The sequence below is a fragment of the Canis aureus genome, chromosome 30 (assembly GCF_053574225.1).
Source record: "Canis aureus isolate CA01 chromosome 30, VMU_Caureus_v.1.0, whole genome shotgun sequence".
Classification (NCBI taxonomy): Eukaryota; Metazoa; Chordata; class Mammalia; order Carnivora; family Canidae; genus Canis; species Canis aureus.
The window spans coordinates 40,958,801-40,981,437 of NC_135640.1; the positions used below are offsets into that span (position 1 = coordinate 40,958,801).

Consider the following 22,637-nt stretch of genomic DNA (forward strand, 5'->3'; position numbering starts at 1 on the left):
CAGAAAATTGTAAGACTATCACAAAGACCAGAGATACCATGTGTCACACATTTCTTTCTTTCTTTCTTTCTTTCTTTCTTTCTTTCTTTCTTTCTTTTTTTTTTTTTTTTAGATTGAGGCACTGGTAAAGCAGGGCATCTCACACTTCATATACATGTGCATCACCCGAGAACTTGTTAAAGTGCAAATGGTTAGTCAGGAGGTCTGGGGTGGGGCCTGAGAGTCTGCATTTCCCAGGAGATGCGGTGCCCTGAGTCCATAGACGGCACTTTGGGTAGCAAAATATACAGTATCTGTTCCATCTCTGCCTCAGACTTGCTCTTTGACCTTTACTTTCTAGATCCCTGCTTCCTTTGCTGTAAGGCAAGAGGGTTGGCTTTAACCTTCCTTCGAAGGGCTTCACGTTTTTCTCCCAGGCGTTGCTCTTCCTAACAACACCTTGATTTCCTTTGGGGACCTGACTTCCCTCCTTCGTGTGCAGTTGTGGGATTGAGGCAGGCTGGCTGGGTCCCGGGAGCCAGGGGTGCGGGGGACCCCCACAGGACCAGCCAGGAAGGCCCTCGGCTTCATGCAAGATAGAAATCAAACACGAGCCGCCGAGAGGAAGGAAGGACAGAGTTTATTAAAGACACAGAGAGTGTGGAGACAGGCCGGGCATTGGGGAGAGTCAGAAAGGAGAGAAGAGTGAGTCTTGTATTTGCTCGGGGCCTGGGTTTTTATTGATGGTCTGTGCCTGTGTCTTATCAGCAATCCGGGAACAGAGACAAGTGCTTAGCTGTCCCCTGTAAGTCACTTATGCCCTGGACCCAGGAGTCTTGGTGACTCAGTGGTCTTGGGAAAGTTCATGACGACTCCACCCGGTCACTCCTCAGATGTTATCTATTGTGCTGGGAGACTCCAAAGAAATCATTAACTCCTTGAGGTTTACGAGGAGGACATCTGTTATCTGTTCTGTAACAGCTGTGTAAGGCAGGGTGTGGGTCCTAGCAAAAATAGAAGCAGGAAAAAGGGAGGGAAAGCAGTTTTTTTATGGGGTCCCTTTAGTTTTCCTGCCTCAGTAGGTGGGTAAGTCTCAGGACTTTCGGGTCCAGTGTGGCGCCCGACAGAGGGCCTGAGGCTCTGCTCCCATGGCCTTTCTCGTACAGCCCATGTCCCCCAGGAGGCAGGCTGGGACCCAGGGTGGCCACTGGTCTCTGTCCTGTGATGCTGAGTCTTGGGTGGAGTAAGCCTGGGTCGAGGGTCTGTTGGATGCGGCTAGTCCAGCTGGGGCCAGGGCTCAGCCAGCAGACACACCTTCACTTTCTGCCTCATTTGCTTCTCCCTCCACCCCGTGTGTGTGTATATATGTGTGTGTGTGCGTGTGTGTGTGTATGTAGAGGTACGTATACACACACACACATTTTTTTCCTGAATCGTTTGAGAACGACTTGGAGGCATTATGCCCTTTTATTTCTAAATATATTGGTGTGGATTTGCTATGAATAAGGTGCTGTCCTGTAACTGTGCATGAAGGTCAGAATCCGGAAACTTCGCATGGATGTGATACCGGGATCTAATCCACAGTCCACATCCAGAAGTCCTAGCAGATGTGCCCTGATGCCTTGTGCAGCTTCCCCTGGTCCAGGACCCCACCCACAATCACATGTTGTGTCCAAGTTGTCCTGTGGGTTTGGTCTCCTTTAATCTGAAGCTGTCTCTTGGCCTTTCTTTGTCTCTCATGACCTTGACATTTTTTTAAAAGATTTTATTTATTTATTCATGAGAGAGACAGAGACAGAGAGACACAGACAGAGACACAGGCAGAGGGAGAAGCAGGCTCCATGCAGCAAGCCTGACGCGGGACTTGATCCCGGGTCTCCAGGATCACACCCTGGGCTGAAGGCGGCACTAAACCGCTGAGCCACCCGGGCTGCCCATGACCTTGACATTTTTGAAGAGTACAAACCATTTATTTTGTAGACTGCTCCTTGTTTTGGACTTCTAGTATTTCCTCATGATTAGATTCAGCTCACGCTTTTCTGTCGGGAACACCACAAACGGGAGATAACTTCTCACTGCTGGTGAAGGAGCTACGAGTGTGGGTGCAGGAGGGGCTGAATGCACCAGGTGCTGTTGGCTTGGAAATAACGTTATCAGGGAGAGCTGGAGAAAGGGCGGAGAAATAGATACCTGTGGTTGCATGTGTGCGTGGCGTGTGCTGTGCTTGTGTGTGTCTGGTGTGCTTGTGTGTGTGTTGTGTTTGGGGTGTGTGGTGTGTTTGCTGTGTACGTGTGTGTCGTGTGCTGTCTCTGTGGGGGTTGTGTGGGTTGTGTGTGAGTCAGGCCCTACCTCTGCCTGCTAAGAGGCCCATGGTGTTCCCGCAGTACTTTGGCGGCGGTGAGCACAGCGGGTGCCGGATCTTGGTCTCTTTGTGCCATCTCCCACGCAGGGAGCCAGGTGTCCTTGGACACTGAGCCGAAGTCAGGGCTGGGCCATCAGGCAAAGTAGGATGAGTCAGGAATATTTTGTACCAGAAAATAAGGAGATCCTAGAACATGAAGGGCTCTCGTTGGCTAAATCTGGAGTGATTTGAGATTTAAAATAAATGATACTGGTGACAGATTAGCCTGTTGAGTAAAATAAGAACCCCGTGAGCTGGCACTGCTGTGAATAAGTTCATGCACGAGTGGGAGAGAGGAAGCCCCTCCCCAGAGGATGCCAGCTGCTAAGTAGAGCTGCAGGGCCAGCATTGGGCCACCGTTCCATGACCCTCAGGATCGCAGCTTCACATCAGTCTCCAGTGAACACACTCTGTGGGGGAGTCTGGAAGGACAGGGTAGCCACGTCAGCTCCAAGTATGTCCCCACAGACTCCCTGTTAATCACGTAGAGGGAAAAAGTGTCGCTTCCCTGAGGGACAGACAGGGGCAGATAGCCCCTTACCAGGTGGTCAGTGCTGGTGGCACCGACATCGTGTCTTTGCTTTAGGATGCTCCAGAAAGGACTCACATCATAGCTGTGTGTGGTTTCATTGTTCCCCAATTAAGGACATCTTTGGACTAATTTTTATGCAGGATCCTACTGCTCAGGTACTCTCACCTAAAGCGTTTATTCCTCCTCATTTGCCTGTGACTTCAATAAGTAACACTGATGTGGAAACAGATACTGTGCCCCGCATCTCTCAGATTGAAGCATGCTGTTGTTCACCTGGGAACATGTGTGATGTTCAAGAACGCGGCTAAGGAGAGTCTGGGGTGCACACCTGTCCTGTGCTGTCATCGCCGAGATGCGCTTTTTTTTGCTAGAATCTTGGCATGAACCCCAGCGCTGTTCTTGTAGCGTGCTTGCGGATGCGAACAAGGCTACCGCTAGACATAAGCACAAAGCAAGCGCCATGCCGAGGAGCGGAAGGGTTCTGTAGCGCATTTGTAATCGTACGTGTTATATTGCCAGACCTAAATGTGACACCAAACAAACATGTAGGTATCGGATCACGTTAGTGTCCTGAGGCTGCTGGGACAGCACCACCCACGGTGGGGCCTCACAGGGCACAGGCTGCAAGTCAGAGATCCAGGTGTGGGCAGGGCTGTGCACCTCTGAAGGCTCCAGGGAAGGGTCCCTCCTGCCTCTTCCAGCTTCTGGGGTGCTGGCAGTCCCTGGCCTTCCGTATTGTGGCTCTGCCTCTGCAGTCATGTGGAGGTCTTCCCACGGCCTTCATAAGGACATCAGTCATTGGATTTAGGATCTCGTGTGATCTGAGGTCATACGTGGGTTCAGTAGGACCTCAACTTAACTGATTATATCCACAGGACTCGGTTTCCATGGTTCTGAGGTTTTTGGATGGACTTGAATTCTGGGGGGCAGACAGGATTTAGCCCAGTGCAAAATGGATAATAGGAAATAAATACTCTCCACAATCCTGCTTCATAAATGATAAAGGAAGACAAAGCGAGGATAGAATTAATTACAACATGGGAAAACGAGTCTGGAGGGTTGTATAGGCCTCTGGTCCCATAACCCTGGCTAGTCCCGCGGAAGTGAAATATCTGCTCACTCTCTAGGACAGGTGTATCGATGTGACTGCTGTGGTCAGAACCTTCTGGAAGGGAAAAGGCAGCCTGGACCGCTGGCTCTTACCTTCCTCTAATCCTACATAAACAAGGTAAGGAAAGGAAGAAAGGAAGGACAGAGAAATAGGGAAACTAGGGTCGGCCCTGACACCAGCCAAATAGAAGATAGGGCTTCCTGTTTAGTAGGAGACTTAGAGTCTGTGTCCAGGAGAATTCTAGTTTGCTATGTAGGTTCACCCTTTGCTCTGACTGCGGGACAGCTTCTCTCAGAGCGCCCTGCCAGCCTGTAGGCACTTAGCCTCCCCAAAGAGGCTGATTCATCGAGGAAAGTGCAATTCAGTCCAGAAGCATGTACTGCCCCCACCCCGTGGCCCCTGTGCTCATGGGGCATCCCCCAACAAGGGCAGTCGGGGAAACCACCTTCACCCCACTGGGCCCTCGCTGGTGAGACCTCCATGTAGGGACTGTCCATTAGAAGAGAGGGACAGAGGCCCAGAGGTGAGAGTAGAGGCCCAGGTTGGCCACTAAGGCCCGAAAACTTAGACTTTACCATCTAAGAATACTGGGGGCATGAGGGCCCCTGGGGATCTGCAGACATTATCTGGACACAGAGGAGCTCTTTACTTCTGGATTTAGTCTATTTAATAAATTTGTTAATGTATTTAATAAGAATCAAATATTTGTGCATAGAATATTCTGTTTATGTCTAGGTAGAGACCAGAGAGTGTGAACCCAAGGCCGTTGAAGTAGAGCCACTCTTCCGAAATCCTTAGCTGGTTGATGATGAAATTCAGATTCTCCTCCTTGATAATATACCTGTGAACGGGTGTCACGTAGCTTCCTTGAGGGCTCCAGAACCTTCTCTGAGACTCTGATCTGGGAGGTCCTGGGGCTGCCTCAGTCCCAGAACTTCGCTCTGTGGAGGTTGGAGAAGAGAACCCTGTTGCCCGGGTGGGGTGAGCGTGCATGCCTGAGGTGGGGTGAGGTGGAGCCCTGCCTCGTGCCTTCTGTCGCCCATACCTCTGCCATAGGTGACTGTCCACTCCGGTGGCCGCTCTGTTTGAAAGTCACTGGCCTCTTTAAGCCGGGACCAGGAAGGCTCTTCAGGGTTATGGGCTATGCCTCCTGAAACGAGGGGCCTGCCTTGCCTTCCTGGTGGGGCCCCTGCTCTCCCCTTTTGCCAAATATTCTTCCTGCTGGCAGGTTTCCTTCCCTAAGAAATACTTTTCTAGAGAGTGGTTCAAACTTTGAGGCTGGAATGAACTTTTATCTTCTTGCTACAGCATCTTCTTTTCTTTAGTCTCTGATTCACATTAGTCTTACTCATGGACTGCTTTTCACATAAATCAAGAATCAAGCGGGGCTTTAGGCGAGGCTTTCTTATGTCATCGGCCTTGTTCGCAGCATGTCTGCATCACTGACTTTCTCATGGAGGTCAGTGACATAGTTATATTCCTGCCTTGCTTGCATCCTTCTAAAAAGTTGCACAGACGCTAAACGTAAAAAATAGATATGATCTTCAATGCCCAGGATACAGGCTTATAAGAAGTTTGCCGTTAATTCTGTGACAAACCAGATAATGGTTTCTTTCTGTCTACTTTGCGAACTCTGTTCATCTACATCCCAAATTTCTCTTTGATTGTAGATATTTTTAAATGAATATTTAAATAGTTTCAATTTGCAGGAAGCAAAAATGGCAAATTTTTTAAATGTATTATGGTGATGTTACAAATAGGATTAATAACTGATACAGGGCTGAGTGAATGATACACAGCATAAGACAAGTTAAAATACAGTTACAGTGTATTATTTATTTACTTATTTTCATCCTGTAAAGTGCACTCCTTAATCCCCACCACCTAGGTCACCCATCCCCCTGCCCACTTTCCCTCTAGTAACCATTAGTGTGATCTCTATAGTTGGGAGTCTATTGCTTGGTTTGTCTCTCTCTCCTTTTTTCCTCTTTGCTCATTTGTTTTGTTTCTTAAATTCCACATAAGTGAGATCATATGGTATTTGTCTTTCTCTGACTGACTTGTTTCACTTAGCATATAATACCCTCTAGCTCCGTCCATATCGTTGCAAATGGCAAGATTTCATTCCTTTTTAGGGCTAATACCCCATTGGATATACATACCACCTCTTTACCCATTCATCTATCGGTGGACACTTGTACAGCTTCCATATCTTGGCCACTGTAGGTAATGCTGCTATAAATGTAAGGATTGCACATATCTACTTGTGTTTTTGTATTTTGAGAGTAAATACCCAGTAGTGCCAATATTGGGTAGTAGGGTAGTTTTATTTTGAACTTCTTGAGGAACCTCCATACTCTTTTCCAGAGTGGCTGCACCAGCTTGCATTCCCACCAGCAGCGTTAAGAGGGTTCCCCTTTCTCCACATCCTCAACAACACTTGTTGTTTCTTGTGTTGATTTTAGCCATTCTGACAGGTGTGAGGTAGCTTCTCATTGTAGTTTTGATTTGCATTTCCCTGATGCCAGGTGATGTTGAGCATCTTTGCACATGTCTGTTGGCCATCTGTATGTCTTCTTTGGAGAAATGTCTGTTCATGTCTTCTGCCTAATTTTCTATTGGATTATTTGTTGTTTGGTGTTGAGTTGTGTAAATTCTTCATGTATTTGGGTACTAACTGTTTATCAGATATGTCATTTGCAATGATACTCCGTAGGTTGCCTTTTAGTTTTGTTGATTGTTTCCTTCATTGTGCAGAAGCTTTCTATTTTGAGAACTCCCAATAGTTCATTTTTGCCTTTGTTTCCCTTGCCTCAGGAGACCTACCTAGAAAAATGTCGCTACAGCCGATGTCAGAGAAAGTACCTCATGTGCTCCCTTTAAGGATTTTTATCTCTTCAGACCAGTATCTCATGAATATACATGTGAAAGTCCTCAACAAAATATTAGCAAACCAAATCCAACAATATCAGAAATATCATATCCCACAATCAAGTGGGATTTATTCCTGGGATACAAGCGTAGTTCAGTTTTCACAAAACAATCAATGTGATATGTTACATCAATAGGAGAAATTATAAAAACCATATGATCATTTCAATAGATGCAGAAAAAGCCCTTGGCAAAGTATAACATCCACTCATGATAAAAACCCTCAACAAAGTAGGTCTAGAGGAATATGCCTCAACATAATAAAGGCCTTATATGAAAAACCCACAGTGAACGTCACACTTAAGGGGGAAAAACTGAGAGCTTTTCCCCTAAGGCAAAGAAGAAGACAAGGATGTCCATTCTCACCACTGTTATTCAACATAGTCCTGGAAGTCCTAGCCACAGCAGATAACGAAAAGAAATGAGGCATCCAAATTGGTAAGGAAGAAAATAAAACTCTCACTATCTGCAAATGACATGATACTATGTATAGAAAACTTGAAAAGACTCCTCCAAAAACTGCTAGAACTGATACATAAATTCAGAAAAGTCCAGGAAGATAAAATTAACATCCAGAAACCCGTTGCATCTCTATACACTAATAATGAAGCAGCAGAAAGTGAAATTAAGAAAACAATCCCATTTACAATTGTACCCAAAACAATAAAGTATCTACAAATAAACTTAACCAAAGAGGTGAAAAATCTATACTCTGAAAGCTGTAACACACTGATGAAAGAAATCAAAGAAGACACAAATAAATGGAAAGACATCCCATGCTCATGGATTGGAAGAACAAATACTATTAAAATGTGTATACCCCCCAAAACAATCTAGATTCAATGCAGTCCCTATCAAAATATCAGCGGCATTTCTCACAGAGCTGGAACAAACAATCCTAACCTTTGTATGGAACCACGGAAGACCCTGAATTGCCAAAGCGATCTTGAAAAAGAAAAAAGTGGCGGCATCACAGTCCCAGACTTCAAGGCTCACTACAAAGCTGGAGGGATCAGAACAGTATGGTACTGGCGCAGACGCATAGATCAGTGGAATGGACTGGAGAGCCCAGAAATAAATCCGTAATTATACATAGTCAATTAATCTTCAAAAAAGGAGGCAAGAATATGCAACAGGAAAAAGTCTCTTCAACAAATGATGTTGGGAAAACTGGACAGCCCCATGCAGGAGAATGAAACTGGACCACTTTCTTACACCAAACAAAAAGATAAACTCAGAATGGATGCAAGACCTAAATGTGAGACCTGAAACCATAAAAGTCCTGGAAGAGAGCACAGGCACTGATGTCTCTGACAACGGCCCTCACAACATGCTTCTAGATATGTCTCTGGAGGCAAGGGGAATATAATGTATTCTTAATGAATTTTATTTTACGTCACCCTCTACCTACCTCTGCTTTGTGTTTCAGGTACAGAGCCTTCATTTTTATTTTAACATTTTTGCTGTATGCAAGTTTCCACCTGTCCCGAAAGCCTATCAGCATAGTTAAGGTAAGAAATCACAAAAAAAAACCCTGTTTCATATCCTGCCCGCAGTTTCTGTAAGGAGGCAGAGGTCCCTTTAGGAGCTGGTTTGGGAGTGGGGGGAGTTTGTGGGGGAGGATATGGAGGGTGTAGGGGAGGGCGGTGAGATAAATGGAGGAAACAGATGGTTTAGAAGCAGGTTATCCTGCTTTGTTAGTTTCTCTTTTCTGAAATGAAAATCTTGGAGATGTTTTTAGGGTTCAGCATCTTAGAGGTGATATACTTTCAGTGACACTAGTTGGTAGTTGCAGAATTCTCAAGCTTAATTAAATATTTATTCCGTCTGTGAATTTTCCCTCTGAATGTATCCAATCTTAAACCGTTCCCCAGAGTGCCTCTACTGTTGCTGTGCTCTGATCCTAAGTCTGGCTGTGGTGGTGACTTATTATTCTTAGAACCCTGAGCTTTTGTTTGAGCAATGGGTGAGGAGGAAAGTGCTCGGCAGGCATTTAACTGCACTGTGAGAAAAGAAGATTAAATTAGACGATCCTACGTGGTAGCCAGTTCTAACTGGGGAAGAAGCAGGATAATTCTTTCACCCTCAGTGGAATGACATCATTTTGCCTATAAAGTGTCAACAGGCTTGACTCTTGATTGTTGAAGGAACAAGGAAATTGTCCAGCGCCAAGGTTGCTGATTGACAGCTCAATTGCCCCTTCCCTCACTTAGTCATAGGCCGGGACCCAGGTCTAGCACTGGAGTTCTGACCTCTGTGGCCACACTTCCTCCCTTCCCACTGGTGGTTGAGTGCTCGCTCTCGCCTGTCTTCAGGCCAATGGGACAGGCAATGCCGAGCCAGGCTTCGGCTTTCACGGACAGTGTGATGTTCCCCATTCCCCAGGAATACCCAGTGGACTTAAACAGCATCCAACTATGCAAAGAATCCTACAGTTCCTCCTTGGTCTTTAGTAATCCAGAAGCTTCCATGTCTTTCACGTCGCTTGCAGAATCCTCGAGTTTTTGATATACTGAGTTTTAATGGCTGTGGAAATGTTTGCAGAACTTTAAAAATGTGGTTTTTGAAAGAGGCACAAGAGATAGTGGGCTTTACTGCACCCAACCAGGAACTGTAACATCGCCCCAAGGACCAGCCACTACATTTATTTCTTTTTAATTTTTTTAAAGATTTTATTTATTTATTCTTGAGAGACACAGAGGGAGAAGCAGGCTGCCTGCAGGGACCCCGATGCAGGACTCGATCCCAGGACCCCGGGATCATGCCCTGAGCTGAAGGCAGATGCTCAACCACTGAGCCACCCAGGCGCCCCAGCCACTACATTTAAATATTACCACTCACTCTCCGTCTTCCTTGTTAGGGAAGCATACGTACAGCTCGAGAAAAGGCAAATTATAAAAATGGAAGAGACTCTTGGAGGTCCCAGTGAGCGCTGTGGGGCTGACTGAGCAAGAGGGGTTGCAGAGTCTGGGGTGGGTTCCAGGATTGAGCTTGGAATGGGGGGTGGACGCCTGGAGTAGGAGGTGGAGGGTGAGCCCTCACCCTGAGGCCCCGGATGGTGGGCAGAGGCTCTGATGGGACACAGGCAGGGTGGGGAAGGCCCACTGGCCACTGGAGGATCTTTGTGGCAGGACAGGACACTTGGATTTGATGTGACATCATGAGGGGCCTCACTCAGCCAAAAAAGGATGTAGCAGTGTTGCAGGCACCCTCCCGGCTCCTGTAAGGAGCTTGGGGCTTACCGATGAGTGGCGTCACGATGAAGCAGGGTCCCATCAGCCCCCCTGGAAACATTCTTTCAGTCCCAGGGTTTGTTGAAGCCCGTGGCGCCACACAGCGCACCTGCTCATCACTTACAGAGTCCCCACAGCGGCCTGGGGACTCGGGAGCCCAGTCCCCGCATGCAGGGTGGTGCCAGCTCCGGTGAATTTTGCAGGGACTTTGCTTCCAACCTCTGTGCCCCGGGGCCTGCAGGGCATTGGAAGCACCCGAGTACATCCGCAGCCCCACAGCTGGATTTTCTGCCACACACAGATTTTCACACTTTGCACCTTAGCTGTGCTTGGACGTGGGTTGGCCGCACGCACAGTTTCCTAAGATAGATAAGGATGTCCCACTACGTACTTTAACTTAAACTTTATAACACCTTGCAAAGCTTTTATGTGCTCTAGCGCATCTCATTTATAAAACTAGAGCTGGGGACGATTCTGGTGACCCAAGGAATACTTTGAATTATCTGTAGCCTGTATTGCTTGCCTGGAATTGATCACCAGTTGTTGTGAATTATAAAATGGTTCATATTCTTTAATGACATTTAAAAGAGAGGGACATGACATACGTCATCTTGGTGTAGCAAAAAGAAGCAAAGGTGGCAGCAATGGAAACGGGCTGGGAGCCCATGGGGGTGCGCACACAGCCCTCCTCCCTTCCCCCTGCCGCCCCAGCCCCGCCTCCTGATGCGGGGGGCTTCAGGAGAGCCTGAGCTGCAGGCAGCCGTGTGCCCCCACGGGCTGAGTGTGAGCGCCCAGCCCTCTCTGCACACACAGAGCCTGGAAGGAGGAAGCTAGGAAAAGCTCAGCAGCAGATGGAAGACAGCTGGGAAAGCTGGCAGTGCACACCTTGGCTTTGGGTGGGAAAGCTGCTGGCTGGAAAGGCCGGCGTCCCGTGTGAATGCTTCAGCAGAAGGCAGCTCCAGTGGAAAGTCTCAGCAGTGCCTCTTTAACTGAACAAAATCATCTTAGAATTTATGTGGAAAAATGTCCAAGAGTTAATGACCAAGGAGAGTGTGGAAAAGATAGCATTTTTAAGCCATTGTAATTTGCTTTTTATGGTATTGCATGAGAATAGACCAAGAGGTCAGCGGAAGAGAATAGAAAATTCGGCATTTGGTTGATGGGGGTGGTGGGAAAAGTGTAGGTTCTTTAGCAAAGGGCGTGAGCACAGCTGGCTGTTTGTCTAGAAGAGTAAAGTTGAATCCTTATTGTCTAAAAAATGGTTGGAGTAAAGATTTAAGTGTAATAAATAAGTAAAAATCCAAGAACAAAATTAAGTCCGTCTTAGGGGTGTGAAGTTGGTAAACCGGAAGGAGGACGGCCAGGGCGGGTGGAGAGGTGGTTCACAGACAAGGATTCGGAATCTCGCCAAACTGGATGAGCCGTGTGCAAGCTTGTGAGTGATCACAAAGGCCAGTGGAAGGAGCACTGGATTGCCTGACACCCCACCTGACCGCACATGAGCCCTGGTCACCGGCGGCACCGGATGCAGGGCTCCAGGCCTCCCAGGAGCCTTCTGTGAACACCTACTGAAAGTAAAAAACATGCACCCTTCAGCCCGCCCTGGGACTCTCACCCATGAGAATGAAAGGGTCCGTTCTTAGAATCTGCATGGGTGCCTTCATTGTAGCACGGCTTACGTTAAAAAAAGCCAAAGGGGGGGGGGGGAACCCTGCATATTATGTGACCCTAATCAGGTGCAAGTTTGAGTAAATTACGGCCAGTCTGTATTCTGACATGTGCAACCACTTAAAAGAATTAGGGGGGCTCCTGGCTGGCTCAGTCAGAAGAGTGTACGTGACTCTCAATCCCGGGGTTGTGAGTTCAAGCCCCGTGTTGGGCACAGAGGTTCCCCCAAAAAATAAAGTAAAATAAACTTTAAAAAACTAATAAATCAAAAAAATAAAAATAAAAAAACAATAAATCAGTAACTAAATAAATAATTTAAAAAAAAAGAAGAAAAACAAGAATTAGAGCCAAACCAGTTGACACAAAGATTTCAAAATGGTATATTTTGAGTAAGAAGTGTTAAGGTGTACCTAAGTCTGTATGGAATGATTCCAGTTTTGAAAAATTAGCAATAAGGAGAAAGCTCCCCTACCTCGTTCTGTACCCCCGTGTAGTGGGTGTGTGTTTGCGCTGCTGCCCTATGGCACCTGTGTTCCCTCAGACCACCTGCCACATGCAGGTCATGCTTGGTGCAACCAGCTGTGTGTCCTCCTCCCACTCGTGCTGCTCTGAGCATCCCATGGACTGGGTGGTGCACAGTTCTGGAGGCTGGACGCCCCGGGCCAGGGTGCTGGCGTGGTGGGGTCCTGGTCACTGCTCTCTTCCGGCCTGCAGCTGGCTGCCTTCCTAGGTCTTCATGCGGGAGGAGGCATGGGAGCTCTCTGGGGTCCCCTCTTCAAGGGCACTCACCTCGTTCATGAGGATCCCTCCTGACCTGCTCTCCTCACAAAGGCCCCCAGCTCCTACCACCATCCTTGCAGGTCAGGTTGCAACACAAGAATTTGGGGGAAATAGGCATTCACACCACCACAGACACCCAAACTTCCTGTCTTTCAGGACTTCTTTCAGAGAATGCTTGAAAAGTTTTTGTAACCCAGAGCTTGCTTTCTTTCTTTTTTTTTTTTTTTTTAAGATTTTATTTATTTATTCATGAGAGACACAGAGGGAGAAGAAGGCTCCCTGTGGGGAGCCTAATGTGAGACTTGATCCCAGGACCCTGGGATCACACCCTGAGCCGAAGGCAGATGCTCAACCGCTGAGCCACCCCAGGCGCCCCTGTAACCCAGAGATTTTTAAAAGTATAAAGGACCCCCACCACCTGGTGAACCACAGAAAGCTGACTACACATGCCCCCCCCCAATGTGGATTATGTACACTCACATGTGCACACATGCATGCACACACTCTAAGTTCTCACCGTGCATCCACCACCCCTCTCCTGGGGTTGCTGATAAGGCCTGCATCCCGCTCTGACCTGCCCTTCCCACCGTCTGTCACCTCTCCACAGTTGTGACCCCTGCCTGGTCTCTGCCCGGTTGGCTTAGTGCTCAGTCACAGAGCCAGCAGTGTGGCTGTAGCCATAGGGCCAGACGGGCCTGAGGACCCAGGAGGTGGCCCACCCAGTTGTGGAATGACTGAGGGAGCACACATAGTCGCTCTGTGATGTTGCTCGGGTTCCAAGCTTAAACAACAGTCTTCCTTAAATGTACCTCCGAGTAAGGATGTGTGTGCCTCGTGGCTGTGAGGACGAGCATGTGTGTAGAATAGTGTCGCCTTGGAAGGGCCCTGTTGCCCGCTGGTCCCACGTGGTTCCCTTTCGCTGCCCAGTGCTGGGGTGGGGACAGCGGGATGGGCTAGGGCTGCAGATGGATCTGCAGAAGGGGACAAGTACAAACACCCCGCACCCCACCCTGCCTTCCCCCCGCCCCCCACCCGCATTGTTTGTGGCTCCGTGGCTGTTCTCTGGCCTCCCATCTTGCGGACACCATGCCCTTCCGCCCTCACCCCACCTTCCAGTCCCTGTGGCATCTGCTGTGTATTTTGTTGCTGCTGTTGTGCCGTGGGTCACACAGACGGTGATAGATGACCTCGAGGGTCGTGTACCCTGAGTGCTCCACGCCACGTAGTCTTCTGATTGCCCAGCTTTTAATGACTGCCCGGTGTCACGTGTTGATGAGTTCCTGTTATCTGTCGAAGCACTCCGTAAAAATTGGCAAAGGCGACTGCTTTTGGGACGATGAAGGACTAGCCCCCTAATGATGTCACACTGTGACATGTGAGCCTGTCACCTGCTGAGCATTTTTCTGATCAGTTCATCTTGGTCTAATTAATCCGTAATTTTTCCTCAAACACCAGACTTGGGAGTAAAACTCATTGAAATGTGAAAACATAGTAGCGTCATTGAAAACCAGCATGTGGCGATACGAGCATCCCCAGGACCCTTTGTGCCACAGCAATATGAAGACTTGTCTTGCTTTTGTGCAGCCTTCCGGCGGCCCGGAGGGGCAGAGATCGTGCTTCCAGGGGGAGGGGGCTCAGTAGGGGCTGAGGGCTGGCTGTGAGTGGGGGGCCCCCTGCCCACGGCTGCCAATGACTGTGCCCTCCGAGCGGCCCTGGGAAGACTGGTCCCCACACCGTTCTTGGAGGCGGGAAGCCAGCACCTTAGCACCGAGGTCCCAGCACAGAGCCCCCTCACCACGGGACGAACCAAATGGAAACCCTTTTCTGCTTGTCCCTGAAACAAGAAGGGACCTTTCCAACGTTCTCTATTTCTCGCTACGGTTGCTCCCTGGGACAATGACGTGATGGGAGAGGATGTGAAACCCTGCGTGGAGCAGTGGTCTGCAGCCTCCCCTGCACCCACGTAAGCCCCCGCACGAGCTCCTCAGCAGGCTGGTCCTCCCCCAGCCAGCCTGAGCTTTCTCTGTGGGACGTGAACCAGGAGGACCGTGCTGCTCAGGGTCGGGCCCAGGCTGACTTCTGCAGGCGAACAGGAGGAGCCACGCATAAAATCAGAGGAATGGGGAACACGTGCAGGAAGAGGGGCTCGGCCTTGCCAGCCTCCCTCCGTGTTCGCGGCCACATCCAACCGGCGAGCCTGGAGCACAGGCAGGGACAGAGGAGGCTGAGTAATCCCAGGCGGAGACAAGAAAGCTTATTTTGCAGAGACTTAACTGAGCTTGTAAAGCGGAGCCCTCAGCTAATTTTTAGGGCAGAGTCTGAATTTCCAGCAGCTCGCCCAGTGCTGACGACAAAGCCACAGGACCACAAGGTGGCTGAGTCCCATGTGCCGTGCCAGGTCCCAGCGGCGTGTGTCCACGCAAAGCCAGGAGGTGTCCAGACCAGGCTGACCACAGCCCTGGCAAGGGCAGCCGTTCGGAAGTCATCAACCTCTTTGGCGACTCCCTCCTGAAGAAACGGGTGCCAGCAAAGGAGGGCCGTAGGCAGGACTCCGGCTGCCCCCCACCCGCTGCACCGCGGCGGAGCTCTGTGCCCCCTGTCCTGTGTCCCAACCTGGAGGGATACCCCTCCTGGTATCCTGGAAAGTGCCCACTTTCCTCATGCCCCCCAGGCCCCCTGCCTCTCTCAGGTGGCTGCTTGGTAAGGAATGCCCCGTAGAGCCCTCGCTCCCACTAAGGACCACCTCCCTGACCTTGAGGATGTCTTCTGTCTGCCCTCAATCTGGAAGATTGCTTCCTCTGAGCCACTTGGAGTGAAAAACCCAGAAAACCCACAGCGGGTGGCAGGGAGCTGAATGGCAGACTGGCAGGTGCATGGACGCTCCCCTGTAACAAGATGGGCCCCGGTGTCACGTGGCCCTTTTCTGGAAGTGGGGCTCCTCTCCCTAAGGAGCATCCCCTGTGCCCTGTGCACAGCCCCCGTGACCACCCCTGCAACTCTTCCTGGCACCTCCAAGCCCCAGTGCCAAGGCCACTTTTCCTCGAGGGCGCCTAGTCCCAAGCACGGTGCTGGAACGTGGTGTCCAGCACCATGGGTCCCCGTAGGAGTTCTGGGGGTGAGGAGGGGCAGCCCTGTCTGCAGGCGGGCGCACAGGCATGGGGAGAGCAGCTTGCCCGGGCCCCCACACCCGTCAGCCGGAGAGCTCCCGGGCCTCGTGCTCCTTCCCGCGGAGCGCCTGTGCCCCTGGCCTGCCTGCCGGCTCCGCGGACAGCCTGCTGGGCTGTGGCCTTCTGCCCCGGCTGTTTAGTGGTTTTACTGAGGTATGATTGGCACACAGTAGTGTCCCCAGATCTTAAGTGTCTAGCCTGTCAAATATTTACATGCTCACTCTGGAAGTCGTCACCTTGCCTAAGGTCAGGCTCCCTTCCAGCTCCGGCGCCCGTGTGCCCTGTCCCCCATCACTGTGCTCCTTCAGGTGACTCCTGGTCCCACCAGCGCCACCGAGGGTTCCGTGCCTGTTCTCCGGGGTCATAGGAGTCCAGCCATTGGCACTCTTTGCTTCTGTTGTGGGGAGACTGGTCCTCACCGTCGCGTGGACCTGTGGCTTGTTCTCTTGCTTTGCTGGGCAGTGTTTGCTTGTCTGAATCTAGCAGGACGGCACCATTCTTCACCGTGGGCAGGTGGTGCCAGGACAGCGGCAGGCAGTTTCCAGCTGTGTGGCTGCTCAGAGCCACCATCTTTGGGGCCGTGTGTGTGTGTGTGTGTGTGTGTGTGTGTCGCAGAGGGTCTGACAAGCCTCAGTCCCGGGGGCACTCTGCAGGTCCTGCAGGAGGGGCCTCACCCCCCGGGACGTGGTTGCCCTAGGAGGGCTTTCTGCTGCGAGCCCGCCGAGCCTCACCTGAGTCCCCTTTCTCTGTCTGGCCTCTGACACCCGCGGGTGTCCCAGGGCGAGCTCCACAGGTACTGCACTGCCCTGCACGGGGAGGAGGTCGAATTCAAAAGCCAGAGCCAGAAAGCCAGTGGCACCCCCTCCCACCGGCCAGCAGACAATGAGACGGACTGCAGCTGGGCCCCGTTTGGTGAGTTCTCCATCCTCCCCACCACCTGGAGCACTCGATTCCAGAAGCGTCCATCCTCCGGCTCCTCCACGGCTGGGTGGGGGTGTGCAGAGAGCTGGGGCCCTGCCGGACTCCCAGCCTGGCCCATCCGAGCCGCAGTAACCACGTGCTCCAGTGTGACCGCCTCTCCCAGGACAGCCGTTGCCTGTCAAGTGGCCCTCCTTCCACAGCTGCTGTGTCTGTGGCATCTGCGCCGCCACCTGACAGATTCTCATCCTGGGAGATCTGCTGAAGAGACCTTGTGTTTTGTCCGTGTCGAAGCTGAGAGAGGGTTGAAGCTGAGAGAGGGTTTGCAGGGCATCCACCGTGGTGGACAGAAGGGGGACCCCAAGAGGCACAGGGCAGGGGCTGCAGAGGAGGAGCCAGCCTCACGCCGGAGGCCAACTGAACACACCACAGGCCCCCTGTGAGCCGTGGGGATTTCCTCTGACCCAGATAGTGTTTATTTAGTATTTGAAAATGTGGCAACTTTCTTTCCCTTTGTCAAGAAGCCAACCAGAAGATGTTCCGCTACGTTTCCTGTGCTTGAAACGACCCCATCCTCCTCCTGAGCACACTGCCCAACTGTACAGGGCGCGTGTTTGTGTTTTATGGTCCTGGCCCAGAACATAAACCAGGATTGAGTGAAAAGTAAACAGTACTCACCGCTTCCTGTTGATTTGTTTCCCATGTAGACCAGGATAACTACCAGCAGCTGCTCGGGGCCCTGGATTACTCGTTCCTGTGCGCATATGCCATTGGCATGTACCTGAGGTAGGTCCACTTGGGTTCTCTTGCTGGTTCCTGTCTGTTCGGTGCAGAACGTGTCCGCAGGTTGCTTCCCTTCCCGTTTCTTCTCAGAGACAAGGGCAAAGGGAAAGCCGGCGTGTGCAGACTGCTCTGGTGGTCAAGGCATGACCCCAAAGCTACGCACTGAGGCATCCCAGGTATTGTGCTGATCAGGGCGGACCGTGCATGGATGGTGCTTAGGGCCGTGGGCTTTCAGATGCACCATGAACCCTGCCGCGATGTGGTCACCAGAGACAGGATGCTGGCAGCTCCCAAGGATGCTCTACAGAGCGCATCCTCACCTCTGGCCTCTGGGGCTGCGGTCTGTTCACACTCCCAGATCGCCAGCGTCAGAGCTGCTTATACAGTGTGCGCTGGGGATGGCCCCGGGGTGCCCAGCTTGGCTCAACGGAGCGCCTCACCGCCCTACGTGTACTTGGGGCGTGGACCCCAGAAGCATGCTGCTGGGAGTGAATCCCAACTCTAGCACCAGCTCACAAGGCTTTGGGCAAATTACTGACCTTCTGTGGGCCTCAGTTTCCTATTTGTGAAATGGGGAGAATGGTAGCTAATTCACAGGTTTATGGTGAGGACTAAATGAGCTAATACACATAGGATTCTCAGAACAGAGCCGGCCCATGGAGTGTTCCCAGCATCTCTACACGTGATCATTACCCCATTCTGAATTGACCTAGGAAGGTGGGAATGGCACACGTGACTGGCTGGTTCAAAAGAAGCTTTTGTAGGAAACCGAGAGATCTACAGAACTTTGAGTATCTTGGGGGTCCCTGTAAGTGGTTCATTCCTTCCCTGATAATCCACCCAGAGTGTGGCATCATCTAGACCTGCCCCCCACCCCAGCTCAGGGCAGCTGGTGGGTGGTCAGTGCCCCCCCAGGCAGTTTCTGTTGAGGGAGTGGATGCCCTTTGCTTTATTGTGTTTGCGTAGCGCTGCAGAACGTGTTTGAACGAATGAATAAGGATGGATTCGGAAGCCTGCTGTGTGTGGCACACAACAGAACACAAGCCCAGCTGAGGAGGAGGCAGTGTAAGCATCAGGCTTCATAGGGCAGGAGTTGCAACCAGGCAGCTAGCCACCATATTCCATCTTGAGGTCAGACCTTTACACCCCAAAGGCTACAGTTTTACAGGACACCAGTAACCTTATAGGATAAAAAGACCCAAAGGTTGGAAGAAACCATTTCTCAGTTACTAGAAAATAGTATCTACGTGTGGTTCTCAGCTGGGAGTTTGTCCCCTAGGCAACGTTGAGCAGTAGCTGGAAGCGTGGTTGGTTGTCATAACAGAACGGGGTGCTTCTGGCTTCTAGCGGGCAGAGATCAGGGCCACTGAGCGTGCTCCAGCACAGGACAGCCCCTCACCACAGAGAATGACCCCATGCAACGTATTGGGAGTGTTGAGGTTAAAAAGCTTTTAAATAAGGTGGTTTTATTGTTGCCTTTTTCTTGACAAAGGTAATTTGTCATGCAGCTCGCTCAGGAGGGGTATTATAAAATTGTCTCTCGGTGTACAGTGGCCGCCTTCCCAGCAGCCCAGCAGGTGCGGCACGACCTTTTGTCTCCGCGTGAATCGTATGTAAGGTGGAATGGCGTCCATCCCATTAGGCGTTTCCTTCAAAAACTTTGAAGTAAAGACTAAACGTGGGCCCGTTATATCCTATAGCAAAACTGCAGAACATTTGTCAGCCCTGGCCAGGGGCACAAGCTCTGTCCTGTGACATCAGGCAGGTCAGCCTGCCCCTCTGAGACACGTTTTCTCTTCCCTGATGCCAGCAAGTTGAACTGGATCACTTGTTTGGCTCTAGAGTGCTCTTGAGTCTGTCCTGTTAAGTTTCTACCCAACTTAAAACATGACCTGAATGTTCTTTCTAATTTTAAATTACTTCCTCCGCTTTAGTCATCTGCGTGGTGCTAGATAGAGCTTCCTTATTTAGGGACTTCAAAAGGGAAAGCTGGTGGATGTATTGGTTCTTGAGATGAAAGACAGAATTTGGGGGATACTTCCCAGAGTACCGGGCAGGCAGGTGTCATTACGCTTCATGTTTATTTGACTCCCAGAATGGTTACGTGGAAGGAAAGGAGATCAGCAGTTTTCAATGACTATAAAAGGCTCACAATCACTTGTGATTATTCTGGGTTTTGTTCACTTCCTAAGTGACAATGACAAGTTGCTCCATGGTGACACTCCTCAGGCAGCCAGGCATCTACTCCGTGTGGCATGAGGTGTGCCGTATTGAGCAGCCACCATGGACCAGGCCCTTAGCCCACTTTGGTCTCATCCGAGCGCCCTGACAGCTCCGGGAAGGAATTACCCATGAGGCCAGCTCATCGTCGAGTGACATTTCTGGGGACAGGAGCACAGGAGCCCCCTGTGTCAGCCCTCACATTAGAGAAAAACTGTCTTCAAACCAGGTCACAGTGGTGGCAGCAGGAGGGCGGCTGGCAGACCCATCCAGCCTGGCGTATGACCGCAGGTGACCCCGTGACCGCTCTAGGGCCTTTTCATGATCACGTGTCTGCAGGCTGAAAATCAACATTTTTAAGCACTAGGCACACTTATTGGACGTTGTTTGTATAAAAGCAGGATTAACTAGTGGGACAAGTTTGTGGGTTCTTTTTTTTTTTTTAAGATTTTATTTATCCATTTCACAGAACAGGGCAGAGCGGAGGGGTGGGGGCACAAGCCGACTCCCCACCAAGCAGGAAGCCAGACTCAAGGGCTCAGTCTCACACCCCTGAGCCCATGACCTGAGCCAAAACCAAGAGTCAGACGCTCAACTCACTGAGTCACCCAGGCGCCCCAAGATTTTGGTGATCTTAATTGCCAGCCATCACATGCAGGTCACAGTGTTTGAGGTTTATTATGGACAGTCAGTGGCTCTTACCAGCAATAAAGTCTTAAAAGATGTTGCCCGTTGCCAATTTCTGGTTAATAAGTGCTCTACTGGAGACAGTTGTGATGAAATCTTCCTAGAAACTGTAGTGCATTCGAATTCTGGAAACTCCAAGAACAGCGTGGAAACATCCGGAGAGATCATGGGCCCTTCACATCAGGGGTGTGTTGATCTCCTCGTTTCTCACGTTGGCTTTTTTCTCCGTCCCCAGCGGCATCATAGGGGAACGCCTGCCCATTCGGTATTATCTCACGTTTGGGATGCTGGCCAGTGGCGCTTTCACTGCCCTGTTTGGGTTGGGCTATTTCTACAATATCCACAGTTTTGGATTCTACGTGGTAACTCAGGTAAGGGCCGTGGACAGGGTTTCTGTGTTGAATCCAACTGGGTGTTTGTGCTGCAGGTCCCACCCCTGCCACGGGAGGAAGCTGCAGGGTGGGGGCAGCAGCGTGTCCTGTCTGCCGTCTGCACTCCATAGGAAGTGCCACTTCTGTTCCACTCCGTCCTGGCAGGAGCTCTGAGGCCCCCTTCATCCCAGGAGTTTGCCTCTTCAAGAACCTCTGCCCCCCATCAGCACCCCAGCGTGGGGAGCCCTTCCGCCTCTGTGGAAGACTTTGGGATGTGGTATCCTATGATGCATTTGACCTCTCGCGTTGTGGGGACTCGAAGTGTGGCGGGGGTAGGAGGGAGGGAGGACTCTGCAGCTGCTGGCAGGATGACGGGGCTGCAGGTGGTCAGCGGGGAGGAAAGGAGAGAGCCTCCCGGGGCTCTGAGGGGAGTAGAGGCCAGGCCGTGAGGCTCTGTCCGTCCAGCTGGGCCCCGTCCTTCCTGCAGCCCTGGCTCCACACGCCCCCGGGGAGGTACCAGCTACAAGTGCAAGACGTACTGACTCGGCCTCTGAGGCTCTCCACATAGCCTGGGGGGTGCACCGAGATCATCAAAGCAAATCCTGTGTAATTTGCTTTTTAAAATGTCGCCACAGGACTTGAAAAAGTTTGGCTGTTTTAATTACAACAGTGATTCACACTTTGTAATAAAATGGAAAATTAGAGGGAAGGAATGAACAGTTCGCCGGAGTCCCGGCGTGTTCCTGGAGGGAAGGCAGGCCGGGCTGAAGCCCAGGGCCAGACCTGCAGCCCCCCGACTCCCGAGTGGGAGGGGGTGCCCTGGTGGACCTGGTCTCCCGTGTCATCCTGAGCTGGCCGTCCCCGCTCCTGAGACTGAAGCCAACCTGCTGCCCTTCCTGACCCCTGTACTTAGAGCCTAAGCTCAGAATACTCTTGGAAAGTGGAGAAATGCTTTCCCTGGGCACGGGGTCCATCCGGTCCCCCTACAGGGGGTCAGGATACAAGTGAAACGTGTGGTCTGCGAGTTTCACTGGACTCGGTTACTTTTGTAATTACACACACATGCACACACTCGTGTGTGTAGTTTAAAACTCATCTTTGGCTGTTGAGGCTCACATCAGAGCGTGTGCTGCCTTGTAGTGGGAGTCCCAGCTGTGCTCCCAAACTTGCAAGGAACAGAGACGAGTGAGCTTTTGGGAGCCTGGCCTGAAGACGGGGCTCACACACCCTCTTCCGCCAGCGGTGAGCCCTCTTTCCCCTCTGTCACAGATCATCAACGGACTGGTGCAGACCACCGGCTGGCCCAGCGTCGTCACCTGCCTCAGCAACTGGTTTGGAAAAGGAAGGTGAGCAGAGGTGGCTCCACTCCCACTAGCATTTATTTTTTGAGGTTTTTGTTTTTGTTTTTAAGATTTCATTTATTTGAGAGAGAGAGATCACAAGCAGGAGGGAAGGGCAGAGGGAGAAGCAGACTTTCCACTGAGCAGGGAGCCCGACGTGGGGACTTGATCTCATGACCTGAGCTGAAGGCAGACGCTTTAACCGACTGAGCCACCCAGGTGCCCTATTTTTGAAATCCAGTCACCTTCTTTTTAGTTATTCTTTAGACATCCTGCAGAAGAAGTCACTTTCACTATTTTGTGAAGGAAGGTGATTGAAACTTGTGGAACTTGGGCCTTCCTCCCCAGAGAGGCACCCCCCACCATGTCATGATTGGGGCGAGTCTGTCGTTCTGCACGGCTGACCCGAGCTGATCACCCGAACCTCATTCAGGTTCTCCCAATTCATTCATCGGGTGGGTCCTGATAATGAGATATTTCCTCAAATGATTGGATTATGGAAGCACGAATTTAAAG

At 50.9% G+C, this 22,637-nt stretch overlaps 1 protein-coding gene across 6 annotated transcripts in view; it reads left to right on the forward strand.

Annotated features, from left to right (window-relative positions):
- SLC37A1 (solute carrier family 37 member 1) overlaps positions 1–22,637 on the forward strand; it is a 75,345-nt gene that overhangs the window by 18,032 nt on the left and 34,676 nt on the right. For all 6 annotated transcript variants that reach the window (XM_077879316.1, XM_077879313.1, XM_077879314.1 and 3 more), the window contains exons 3-7: positions 8,384–8,465; positions 16,582–16,714; positions 17,428–17,506; positions 20,646–20,781; positions 22,051–22,127. In XM_077879316.1, coding sequence (XP_077735442.1) covers positions 8,384–8,465; positions 16,582–16,714; positions 17,428–17,506; positions 20,646–20,781; positions 22,051–22,127 — 507 coding nt within the window. The remainder of the gene's footprint in view (positions 1–8,383; positions 8,466–16,581; positions 16,715–17,427; positions 17,507–20,645; positions 20,782–22,050; positions 22,128–22,637) is intronic.